At 40.0% G+C, this 13,578-nt stretch overlaps 1 protein-coding gene across 9 annotated transcripts in view; it reads left to right on the top strand.

Moving 5' to 3' along the window:
• The window catches only part of DAGLA (diacylglycerol lipase alpha), a 130,471-nt gene that overhangs the window by 103,000 nt on the left and 13,893 nt on the right, over positions 1–13,578 (top strand). For all 9 annotated transcript variants that reach the window (XM_083348352.1, XM_083348350.1, XM_083348355.1 and 6 more), the window contains 7 exons: positions 3,702–3,826; positions 5,872–6,028; positions 6,745–6,828; positions 6,976–7,053; positions 11,174–11,254; positions 11,613–11,755; positions 13,407–13,475. In XM_083348352.1, the coding sequence (XP_083204478.1) occupies positions 3,702–3,826; positions 5,872–6,028; positions 6,745–6,828; positions 6,976–7,053; positions 11,174–11,254; positions 11,613–11,755; positions 13,407–13,475 (737 nt within the window). The remainder of the gene's footprint in view (positions 1–3,701; positions 3,827–5,871; positions 6,029–6,744; positions 6,829–6,975; positions 7,054–11,173; positions 11,255–11,612; positions 11,756–13,406; positions 13,476–13,578) is intronic.

Raw genomic sequence — 13,578 nt, 5'->3', positions numbered from 1 at the left:
ACAAAGATGATTAGGGGACTGGAGGCTAAAACATAAGGAATGGTTGCTGGAATTGGGTATGTCTAGTTTAATGAAGAGAAGGAGGAGGAGTGACATGATAGCAGTGTTCCAATATCTCAGGGGCTGCCACATAGAAGAGGGAGTCAAGCTCTTCTCCAAAGCACCTGAAGGCAGGACAAGAAGCAACAGATGGATATTAACCAAAGACAGAAGCAACCTAGAACTAAAGAGAAATTTCCTGACAGTTAGAACAATTAATCAGTGGAACAACCTGCTTCCAGAAGCTGTGAATGCTCCAACACTGGAAGTTTTTAAGAAGAGACTGGACAGCCATTGGTCTGAAATGGTATAGGGTTTTCTGCTTGAGCAGAAGGTCGGATTAGATGATCTCCAAGGTCCCTTCCATCATCATCATCATCATTAAAACAACAACAAAACACTCAAAAGGACAGACCATTGAGTATATTTTCCTAACAGTTTTCTATGATTCTGTGTTTCTAAATTCCTTTTACATATCAGCGAGTTATGGCTGTACCCTAATTGTGTCTTGAAAATTCCTTGTAATGTTGCCCAGTTCTTTAAAACAGAGGTCCCCAACTTTTTGGACACCAGGCGCTGGTTCCGTGGAGAAAGGTTTTTCTGTGGACTGGAGGGGGCATTGTTTCGCGTGCTGCCTTCATCCCATGGATGGGGCTTTGCTTGTTTGTGTGGCCCGGTTGCTGGCATGCCACGGCCCAGTACCGGTCCAAGGACCGGGGGTTGGGGACCCCTGCTTTAAAAGACAAGCAGGCAGCATAAATTGCCCATTATTTAAATTTTCATTACAGTAATATGACTTAAGGACTGTGTAACTCTTGAAATCTTTTATCCTGGAATAAATACTCCATACAAAACTCCTACATAAAATACAAAGCTCCTCGAGCACCAAGGAACTGCCAGAGTATCACAAAAGAGCTGATATGGTTCCAATATTCAAAAAGGGGGGGAAATGTATCCAGGAAATTAAGACCAGTTAGCCTGATATCACTACCTGGGAAAATCCTGAAAATGTTAATCAAGCAGCAGAATTGCAAGCGTCAAGAAACGAGCAAGCCAGCACATGTTTGTTAAAAACAGAATATGCTACACAAACCTTATTGCCTTTTTTGACAAAGTGACTAAATTAGTGGTTTGGGGACATTCAGGACATAGTTTATTTAGACTTCAGAAAGGGATATTTGACTATATCACAGACTACTTGTTGATAATATAGAAAAATGTGGATTAGACAGCATCACTGCTAGATGGATGGATTTGCAGCTGACTGCTCAACCACATTCAATGTGTAGTCTTCAATGAAATATGGAGGAAAGCATGCAGTGATGTAGCTCATGGCTCTCTCTTAGACACAGTATTCTTCAACATCTTCATAAATGATTTAAAGGAGGGGAGAGAAGGGGACCTCACTATATTTGCAGATGAAACCAAGCTGGTGGGGGGAGAGAGTGGAATTGTTAACACTTTAGAAGATGGGCTCAAGAGTCAGAAGGAACTTGACAGACTTGAGTATTGGGCTCTATCCAACAAGATGCAGTTCAATGGTGAGAAAAGTAAGGCCTTGCACCTAGGCAGGAAAAATAAAACGCACAGATACAGTACAGAATAGATAGTATCTTTTGACAGTAGTAACTGTGAAAGAAATCCATGTGTCCTAGTGGACCACCACTTAAGTATGAGCCAGAAGTGTGCTGCAGCTTCCAAAAAAGATACTGCACTCCTAGGATGCATCAGCAGAGGGATAGCATCAAGATTATGAGAAGTGATAGTACTGCTGTATACTACACTAGTGAGGACACACTTGGAATACTGCATCCAGTTATGGTCATCACGATACAAAAAAGATGCTGAGGCCTTAGAGTGTAAAGAAGAGCAAAAAAGGTGATAAAGGGTCTGTAGACCAATACCTGGCCACAGCATGCCAGCAACTGGTCTGCACAAACAAAGAAAGCCCCATCCACAGGATGGAGGCAGCACACAAAACCACGCTCCCTCCGGTCCACGGAAAAACCACTCTCCGTGGAACTGGTCCCTGGTGCCCAAAAGGTTGGGGACCTCTGGTCTGGAGGATAGAGAAGGACTAGGGGATGACATTATAGCTGCCTTCCAGTACTTAATAGGCTGTCACAGAGAAGAGGGGGTTGACTATTCTGCAAAGCACCTGAAGATACAGATTGGACAAGAAGTCAAAAGACCCCAAAGAGGTTTGCTCCACGTGGGTTGTTTTATTTAGATTTACTGTATTAGAATTTAAAACTGAGAAATTTTAAACTATTTATTTGATTTTCAGACCCCCTAAAGGGTCTCAGGACCACTCAGTAGTCCCTGAGCCACGTTTTGAGAATAGGTGGCATAGGTAAACCATTTTTGAAAACAGTTATTTGTACAAATGAGTAACTAATCAACCACTAAAGTTTTTTCTCTTATAGCACTGTTTATACCTGGGTAATAAAACCATCTGAGATTTTCTGGGGCTTTCACAGTCTGGGGCAGTTGTGGGACTGTTAAATAAATAATACTTTCAAATTAAAGCTATAAATTTATATGTGGACATTTTTATTGCTTTATTTATTTATTGCTTTAATAGACAGAAAAAAGATACATAAATGAAGAAAAAAGACACAGAATACATATTTTAATCAGCTGTATTTAAATTTCACGAAGCTGTACCACTCAAAATAATAATGGTGTCTTTTCATTACATCAATACAGAACTAGTTTATGATCAATGAGCAAACATACATCACCAATCCAGGATTCTGTGTAAATCCTATGTAACACTGTATTTTGATCCTAGAAGAACATTATGTTCTGGTGCGCTCTACACTTCATAAATCAGTAGCTCTTCATGTATTGATAAATCCAAAAAAAATTGTACATAATTTCAGCTCACTGTTGCATGTGTAAAATATACGGCACTCTTCTCAAAATCATATCAAGCAAACCCAAATTGGACAAATGTGGCACGAATACATATCATCTGCATAAGTGTCTATTCCTTATTTTACACTTAGAGCATAATGAAGTTGATAGCCAGCTCTTTTTAAAATATTATTTTAGCAGTAAGCGAAAAATCTTTGTCCAATCTAGTAAGATGCACTGCATCTTACTACTGTTACTATTTAGATTTTGATTCCACTTTTAACCAATCAGAGGGCTTCATTTTGTCAAAATGCATGAACTTTGTTTAGTTGTTCAAACAAGCCAGAATCAAGTTTAGGATTAGGATCTTGGTTTGTTAGTAGACCACAGGTTACAAATTGGTTTCCTTAGCTAAGGTATACACCAGGGGTGTCAAACTGCCAGCCTGTGGGCTGGACGCATCACACGCCCACCCCATTGCCGGCAATGGCAAAACAGTCCCAATACGTTGCGTGACGTCATGTGATGTCGCAAGTTTGACATGTCTGGTATACACTATACAGTAACAGCTGGTTTAAAAATGGAAGACAGAATTTCTCATCCACTCAGCAGCTATCCCAGACAAGGCTAATCTCAGGTTTCTTCCATCAAACAATGTCTGGAGGTGGCTGTTTGGAGCTTAATTGAAAGGTCAAACAGACTCTGAAAAGCTAATCAGAAATTATGATGTCTTGATAACTAAGTGAAAGGAAATTATTTCTAATTATGGCATCATGCCATAATATTTCTTTTATTCCCTTCAGCAAGAGATGGTGCGATATAAAGAAGTATGCTATTATATGCTCTTTGCTTTGGCTGCTTATGGCTGGCCCATGTATTTGATGAGGAAGCCTACCTGTGGACTCTGTCGCTTGGCCAGATCCTGCTCGTAAGTATTGATCCAGATTGTTTTAAATGTCTTTTGCTATATTATGTCATGTATTTTTTACTTGATTTATTTTTTTAGAACTGAAGAACAGAGTTCTGAATTGAGCCAGCATTTAGTTTTTCTCTGTGGCCACAAATATTCCTGATGAGCTCACAAACAGGGAGCATGAATATATCCTTCTCCCACCACTGATCTATTTGGCAGGATGTTGCTCCTACACTAACCCTAACATTAGGTTTTCAAGTCACATGCCCATGATAGCTTGACCTGCATGAATATATCTGATAAAGTCATTCAAATTAATAACCATCATCACATGATTCAGTGGTCAATTATATATTAACTATTGGCAGTTGTTTAGAAATTAATATAAACTGTATTTCATTTGTAACATTACTGATTTTACTTTGGATCTTAGGTATATATCTGAGCAGAAAGGAGGGCTATAAATTAAGTAAATATTCATATCATAATATAAAATCCCTACATAAAATCCCTAAAAGGCCATTGCAAACTATTAGCTTAAAGTTTTGTTTTCCTATGTGCAATAGAAATCATATATGTATATATACATATATATACATATACACATATACATACATACATACATACATACGTGTGTGTGCGTGTGTGTGTGTGTGTGTAGGTCTTGGCGTATTCGGGTCTTTTCCCGTGTAAGATTGAGGGTGTCTTGGCGACGTTTAGACGAGGTCCCACTCGTCATCTTCAGGCTGGTGTCTTTGGCTTCGTGCTTGTGCAAGCAAAGCGTGATCGGAGCTGCCGTCTCTCTACAAATATTGGTGGGGTTGTGTGTGGTGCTGGCTTTGTTGCTGTAAGCGGGTTGGTTGGCTGTGTTGTTACATCCTGATTGGATGAAGGAGTTATTGTTTGCAGCTGAGTCGGTTGTTTTGTAACATCCTGTGTGGCTGAGGTGATGGCTGCCTATTAGTCTTTTGTGTTGTAACGACTTGAGTGTTGTAACGACTTGAGTGATGGGCTGATTGGTGACATCCTGAGCTCTAGTGTAGTGATATTCTGAGTTCTGGGCTGCAACATCCTGGGTGGTTGGCTGTGTTGTGAAATCCCGAGTCCTGAGTTTTGTGATGTAATGTCCTGGGCAGATGGCTGTGGTGTAACATCCTGAGCTCTGGTTTGGCTCCGGGTTTGCGGTCTGGCTTTGTGTTTATGGTGTGTGTCAGTTTCCTTTGTGTGGGGGTTGGGAGCGGGTGCAGCAGTTGGAGATGCCGCTGTGGTTTGGCTTCTGGATGGTGGTTGTATTTCGTCTATGGGGTGGGTTTGGGTTTGAGTCTGGTGAGGATGATTGGTGGTGGATGTCACCAATCAGCCCATCACTCAAGTCGTTACAACACTCAAGTCGTTACAACACAAAAGACAAATAGGCACACAGCCATCACCTCAGCCACACAGGATGTTACAAAACAACCGACTCAGCTGCAAACAATAACTCCTTCATCCAATCAGGATGTAACAACACAGCCAACCAACCCACTTAGAGCAACAAAGCCAGCACCACACACAACCCCACCAATATTTATAGAGAGACGGCAGCTCCGATCACGCTTTGCTCGCACAAGCACAAAGCCGAAGACACCAGCCTGAAGATGATGAGTGGGACCTCATCGAAACATATATATATACACACATACATACAGATACACATATACATACACATACACATACACATATACATACATACATACATATACACATACACATACATATATATATATACATACATACATACACACACGGGGAATCTTGACCTTTAACATATTAATAGCTGAGATGAGCATTTATTTATTCATGTGTTCAAGCTAGAAGTGTTCAAAGGATTAGAACAAGTTGCCATTAAAGCTGACTTCCAGGATAATGAGAAGAGAATGAGAATTTGGGGACAGTTGCAGTCTAATAGTTTTAGAACTTCCTTATGAAACACTAAAGTGGAATTTCGTGTGAAAAACTAGTAGTGTGATTTTTTTTCTTTTGTCTTTCCATATTATAATGATTTATACTTTCTTTTAAAGTTGCTGTTGCCTCTGCACCACTCGGCCCCGTTATGCACCTGGTGTCACCATTGAAGAAGATAATTGCTGTGGCTGCAATGCTATTGCCATTCGACGCCATTTCCTTGATGAAAACATGACTTCTGTGGACATTGTGTACACTTCATGTCATGATGCGGTAAGGGCTGTATGAGAAATAACTTGTGATGGAGAACCCTGCTAAATGTTTCAGAGAAATGTGCTAAGGCAGGAATAGAAAAGCAGCTTCCAACCCCTTTACGTAAGAGATCATTTCACAGATCTGATAAGCATTGTTGATTGCTTTTCTGTGATTACTGTCTTGGAGAGAAAAAATAGGTGCCAAAAAGTGAAAAAGGAGGTATCAAACAATCTTAAGTAATCCCGTGGCTTTGGCTTTAGTCCTACCATTGTTTCTTTCAGTCCTTCATTCCCTCCCACGTCATCCCCAACAGATATTATCATTGTAAGAATATGCGTTCGACAATAAAGAGACTTTTCCACAGGTAAAATAACGGAGCTGAAACATCTGGATTTTCTTATCAGACATGAAATTATAAACTCCTGATGAAATTAGCTCAGGAGTTGATTAGGAAAGAAAACACATAGCATTTAGGTAAGACTAAATAGAAAGCAGCAGTTTGGTGTAGTGGTTAAGGCACTGGGCCTGAAACTGGGAGACCATGAGTTCTAGTTCCACCTTAGGAACAAAGATAGCTAGATAACCTTGGGTGAGGAAGAAGGCAATGGCAAATCGCTTCCAAAACCTTGCCAAGAAAGCTACAGGAAGTTGTCCAGGCAGTAACCAGGAGTCAGCACTAACTTGAAGGCACCACCACAAACACTAAATATTGTAATATACTTTATTACTTTTAGGTTTATGAAACCCCCTTTTACGTGGCTGTAGATCATGAAAAGAAGAAAGTAGTCATCAGCATTCGAGGAACTTTATCACCAAAGGTATTTTTTTTCCCTGTTCACTTCAGTCACTATGTGCTGTTTCAAGCTCTAACCCTGGGAATCTGCTAATGCGCAAGTGCATTAATAACATTTCTAACAATGCCTCGGCTTCGAATTTCATGGAGTCTTTTTTTCCTCACCCCAAAGGATGCTTTGACTGATTTGACTGGAGATGCTGAGCGCCTTCCTGTGGAGGGTCATCATGGAACATGGCTTGGACACAAGGTATTTATAGAACGCTTTGGGTTTTAATTGGTTAATGTATACTATATCATTTCAAATCATTCTTTTGAAATTTCTCTTGACAGATACAATTTTAAATTATTTTTAACCCTTGTATGAAAGCCACAGCATGCAATCTGTCAGTACTGAAAAAGGTATAAAAAGTTGTTGAAAGCTTTACTTTCATTCAAATTGGTGTCCTCCCCAAAAACAAGTGGCAATTAAAGAAACATAACCTGATAATAATAATAATGTCACAAAGCTGATGGAATATGAAATGCAGTTCTGGGACAGAAGACAATTTTAAAATTCCAGGGAGTGCAGAATATTTTATTATATATTGATACGCTTAATAATTAGAGATATCTTCATTATTTTGGATTATGGGAAATGAACATGTAGGTTATATTACCAGTAAACATTTCCTTTGTTTTGTTTGAATACACTTTGAAACACGTAGTAAATATTGAATTTAGTGAGTCTATATATCTAACAAATATGGTAAGAACAGAATTTATAAAAGCATTTATGACATCAGGATGCCAAAAATGTCAGTGTACATCATCTGAAGATGCATCTCATGCAAACCTACCTATCCATTACTCTGTTTGCTTTTGGAGCAAGCCTTATTGCATTAAAAGAGTAAGAAAAAAAATTCCAAAAGCCTGAGGTACGAAAAGCAAACATATGTACAATTAGTTTACAAACAATAAAATGTTTGACAGTATTATGGTGCAAGTGTAAGTCAGGAGCTGTTTTTTTTCCCTCTGGATGATTTATGGTGGATCAGCAAGAATGAAATTTTCCCCCATCTTGAATGACAGTGTTGAAAGCAAGGGGAAGGATTCCAAAAATGGATTTTGAGTAGAAGGGTTTTGAGTTTCACTGAGTTCAAATATTTTGACATCATTCAGATTTAAAAAAAAAAATCTAGGAATCTGCAGCTGCCAGTAGGTTACCAGTACCCATAACCAGGTTCTTTTAAAAAATAATACAGATTTTGGAAATCTGCTGACCTCTGCTTCATAGTCAGTAAATCTGAAAGGATTATGTAGAAGCAATTACAAATCACCATTTCAAGGGACATCTGCTGAATGCACTCACACAAATCTTAAATTACTTTTTCCATCTTTGGAATTTGACATTCTTATGCCAGCCAGTGCATTCCTATGTCTTCCTAAATGATTCCATCTGGTAAGTGTAATTCTATTATAGCTTTCTCCAGCCCTCCCCCTTATTCTGTGGAAAGCCTTGCTATCACCACATAAATCCTTCTGAAGGATACGGAATGGATTTGTATTTTTTTTAAATGAGTTGCCATTTTATAGATGCAAAAAGTAGCATTCATCATCTGAATTATAATAGCTATCAATTCATATATCAGAGTATATCCATTCTTCCCATTATTAACAGACAGCTTCCAAGTTAACTATCTAACTTCCCAGTTTTAATATATATATATCATAAAATACCATTGTGTATAAAATCACAATGAAATACAGATTAAAACTAAAAGATGGGAAGGAAAGGAGCATGGGGAAGATGGGAGCTCCCATTAGTCAATCAACCACCTCCAATGTAGTACTCCCTCATTGGGGCCCCCAAGCCAACTACAGAGCCAGGTCTTCAGGGTCTTATGGAAGGTCAAGAGGGTGGGAGCCAATCTTGGGGGACAAGATGTTCCAAAGGGTTGGGACCACAACAGAGAATGCTCTTCTCCTGGACCCCACCAGCCAGAATTGATTGACGAGATTTGCAGCATGCCTCCTCTGTCAGCATGGATGGGGTGAGCCTGTCCCACAAGGCTGAGACAATTTTGATTAGCACTAAGAAACTTCAAAAGGTCCTGAATGCAGTGGTCCAAGTATAGGTCTTTACATGCTGTACACATCTTCAAGATCTGTTTTAGTTGTTAACAGATTTCTGGGTATAATCAGTAATGCTGATTTGAATTGACAAAGCCTTTTATGGCTTGACATTACCAACCAGAATCTATTGAACCAATATGTTCATGCCAAGAGATCTATTGTCTCCCACTTTCATGGAGTAAAAGGACTGAGGCCTTTTTATCTAGCAAACCTAGATGGCCATATTATGCATAATAATCCATATAAACAAAATAAATGTAACCCACAAACCTCGCAACAAAATCATATTCCATCATAGTTCTACATCTTACTGATTGCACGTTTACATTTGCTGGGTTCACTTTCATCCTAGACCACAGGTCGGCAACCTGCGGCTCCGGAGCCGCATGCGGCTCTTTGAGCCGTCTCTTGCGGCTCCCAGCCGCCCGGTGCGCGCGCACCTCTTCCAACGGGCAGTGGTGCGCGCGCACCTCTCCAAATGGCAGACGGGCCGCTTTCGGCAGCTTCACAGACGGGCCGCGGCAGCTTCCGCAAAGAGCAGCGCCCCTGCCCATTCCGAGAGGTGCGTGCGCACCTCTCCGAACGACCGGAGGTGCGCGTGCACCTCCCCAAACCTTTGGGGAGGTGCGTGCGTACCTCCGCGCGAACGGGCAGCGGTGCCGCTCTTTCAGGAAGCCCGCCACGGCCCGTCTGTGAAGCTGCCGAAAGCGGCAGCTTAGCAGACGGGCCCGCGGCAGCTTCCGCAAAGAGCGGCGCCCCTGCCCATTCCGAGAGGTGCGTGCGCACCTCTCCGAACGACCGGAGGTGCGCGCGCACCTCCCCAAACCTTTGGGGAGGTGCGCGCGTACCTCCGCGCGAACGGGCAGCGGGCCGCTCTTTCAGGAAGCTGCCGCTTTCGGCAGCTTCCTGAAAGAGCGGCGCCGCTGCCCCTTCGCGCGGAGGTACGCGCGCACCTCCGGTCGTTCGGAGAGGTGCGCGCGCACCTCTCGGAATGGGCAGGGGCGCCGCTCTTTGCGGAAGCTGCCACGGCCCGTCTGCAAAGCTGCCGAAAGCGGCAGCTTTGCAGACGGGCCGTCGCCATCGGGCAACCGGGAACCGGTTCCATCTCATTTTTTAAAAAATGGCAGCCGCGTGCGTCCGCGCATGCGCAAAAAACCTTTTTGCGCATGCGCGTGCATGGACACACGCACGCGGCTCCCTCTTTTTTTAATTTGTGATGGAACCGGTTCCCAGTGGCTCTTTTTCTTTTTTAGGTTGCCGACCCCTGTCCTAGACTAATGCTTGGGTTGGTGTTTTTTACCACCACCCTAGACCTATGAAACTACTTCTTATCAGTTGAACCAGCCCCAGATAATGGTGGAACTCAGTTATAATTAGAATGATTATTGGGGTTGGGCTTTTTTTCCCTGTTTATTCAGATGGTTTACTGAAAATGGCTATATTTTAATTTAGTTTGTAACATTACTAGTATTGTTTTTAGTATCATAAATTACTGGAATTCTTACTGTGAATATTTTGTTAATGTACAACTGTAGATTTGTAATTGTTCTAGATTGTTGTAAACTGGAGCCTCTGACAGACTAAGTAGCATACTGTACAAGTGTACTGTAATAAACTACAATAAATGTTGCAGCGCAACACTGTACGTATAAATAGGTGTCAGAGATTAGGATGAGGTAGAGTGCTTCTCCATCTGGGTGTAGGAGTTGTCTAAGTTGCTCTGCTTAATGGCAGAAAACTCTTTAGCTATAATTCTGCCAATGATAGCTTATTTTTTTTATTTAAACACATATGTATTGTCTGTCATATTATGCTTCACCTGGCAGTGTACAGTACTGAACAAATTTTATACCATAAAAGTAGAAAAAAGAATGTAAATTAAAATGTGAAAAACATGAAAACGGTGGCAAAATTGTGACAGGCTAGGCTTTGGGTTGGAACTGGAACTATTTAATTAATCTTTCTGTTTCCTTTAGAAATGTCCCAGGTTCTTTTCCCATTGATTCAAACTATGGGGAAGTCCAAAAAATCTGATTTCCCTTATTCAAACTAGCATGAGCTAACTAAGCTTTAGAAGTGGTCCTCAATGTGACATGTCTCTATTTAATCCCTTATCAATACTGGATTTCCCATTTTTCTGAAAAAAGAGTCACATTGCATCAGTCATTTGAATTAATGCCTGATTTTTAAAATGCCGGTGCAGACTCAGCTTTGTTAAAACTCAATTTTTCTGTTTTCTTTGTTGTTTCTTTTAGGGTATGGTGCTATCTGCTGAGTATATAAAAAAGAAACTGGAACAGGAGATGGTGTTGTCTCAGGCTTTTGGGCGTGATTTAGTAAGTTTTTGTTTTACTGTAATATGTTCATAAAGTGGAATCATACCTTCATGTTTTGCTATTAGCTATTGAATACTATGTACAAATTGTTTGAAATGTAGCTACAATTTAAAAATATCCCACAGACTTTCCACTACTCTTACCTTTATCCCACTTTTTCATTCTTTGAATGTTACATTGCAATTTATTACTATCAGGATGGCAAGTTTTAAGAAAAATGCTTATTTCAATGTTAATTAAAACATACATTTTACAATGTGGCTTGAGAGAAATAGTTTTAAAAGAAATGGCAGGTAACTGCATAAATAGATGGAAATGCCTTAATCCTTCAAATATCTAACAGGCTTTTGTTTTGTAGGGCAGAGGAACAAAACATTATGGCCTAATTGTAGTGGGCCATTCCTTAGGAGCAGGCACAGCAGCCATTTTGTCCTTTCTATTACGTCCACAGTATCCAACTCTAAAGTGCTTTGCTTATTCTCCACCAGGTGGGCTTTTAAGGTAGGTATCTACAGTATATTTAGAAAGTAAGAGAATAAGGAACTCTAAAGTATGAGCTGCAGCTGCCAAAAAAAGATAATGCACTCCTAATGCCTTTGGTAGCTAATTTTTTTTATGGAACTGGTTCCTGAATGTATATTCTCTCTATATAAATGTACTGTCATACTAAAATCCTATGTGTAAAGTATTTCAACATTGAATTTCCATTTTCCTGTAACCTCCTATGTTTCTATTAGATCTCTTTTGTGATTGCTAGTAGGTATTCCTATCTTAGTGTACATTACTGTATACTGGCAAACAGTTGATCTACTGGGATTCCCAGGAGTAAACTTTATGAATAAAATTAATTCTCTGCAAATTGCTTTTCTCTTGATACAGAAGTACATTATCAATAATACAAACCTGGAGCATCACTACCACTGTTGTTACTACTACTACTACTACTACTACTACTACTACTATTATTATTATTATTATTATTATTATTATTATTATTATTATTATTATTATTATTGATTTCATCTTCAGTTTGATTCACAGCCTGGGACTGGTAGAAACTTAACAGTTCAAGTCCTAAACAAGGACTTAAGAGCTGTTAAGGTAATGTCTGAGTATATAGGCAGTTTTGAGTAAGGTGGTTTTTTGCAAAATAAGAATATTCAGGTCTAATAAGTTTAAAATTTCCATGTATCTAGACAACCCTTTGGGTGTTACTCCAAGGACTCCTATTACTATTAGTACAACCACTGATTTCTTCCACACAATCACACAACTTCAGTTTGCAAATCATGATATTTCATTATTTTTTCTAGTTCTTCAATTCGTGCATCACCTGGTATTGCAATATGAATGAACCAGACTTTCCCCCCCACACACACACAATAGTAATGTCAAACATGTTGTGGGCCAGATGTCTGTCTGTTTGAATCCAAAGGTTCCACAGGATCTTGACCTGTTCATTTTCAAGAACTTTGTCAGCTTGGTATTCCCAGTTATTTTTACTGCATTCAGACCCAAACTTCTGGCAAAGCTTCCAAATTATTATTATTATTATTGTTGTTGTTGTTGTTTTGTTGTTGTTGTGTTGTTGTTGTTGTTATTGTTGTTGTTGTTATTATTATTATTTTATTATTATTATTATTATTATTATTATTATTATTATTATTATTATTATTATTATTATTATTATTATTTGCATCATCTGGCATTGTAACAGTAGCCAGGAGACCACAATGCTATGCTATTGCAGAGTAGTAGTTTGGCTGCCAATTTACCAGCTCTGTTGTAGGATACGCTCATGTGCCTCCCAAGGTCCACCACAGGAGGGCGAACTGGTTTAGCACCTGAAAGAAAGATGAGCGGCTCTTCCTGCAGCAGCATCCTAGGCTCCCTCCCTTTCCTGGAGCCACATTGTAAATGGGCACCACAACCGCAACTGTTAGGTGAACAGAAGCTGAGGCAAGTGACGAGAGCTTGCCCTGCTACACAGTGCTAGGACTCAAACCGCTAGAGCAGAGACTATCTCCAACTTCATTAAGCCACTGAGCCACCGTGCCTCTTGATCTGGAGCATTTATTTCTTACTTGTTATACTTACTTTTTTTTTACATAGTTAGATATTGGCACCATTTTATTGTATCCTTTTCTTACAGCGAGGATGCTATGGAGTACTCCAAAGAATTTGTGACTGCAGTTGTGCTAGGCAAAGACCTAGTTCCCAGGCAAGTCAGTTAATTTGGAATTCTTTGTTTCATTTTTCTTCTATTTATACTAAGCTACGATGCCTGTCTCACTTCCAGTTAATATCAGTTTCATTCTCCCACT

This window comes from Vipera ursinii, assembly GCF_947247035.1.
Source record: "Vipera ursinii genome assembly, chromosome: 1".
Lineage (NCBI taxonomy): Eukaryota > Metazoa > Chordata > Lepidosauria > Squamata > Viperidae > Vipera > Vipera ursinii.
This window is presented reverse-complemented; position numbering and strand designations above follow the sequence as displayed.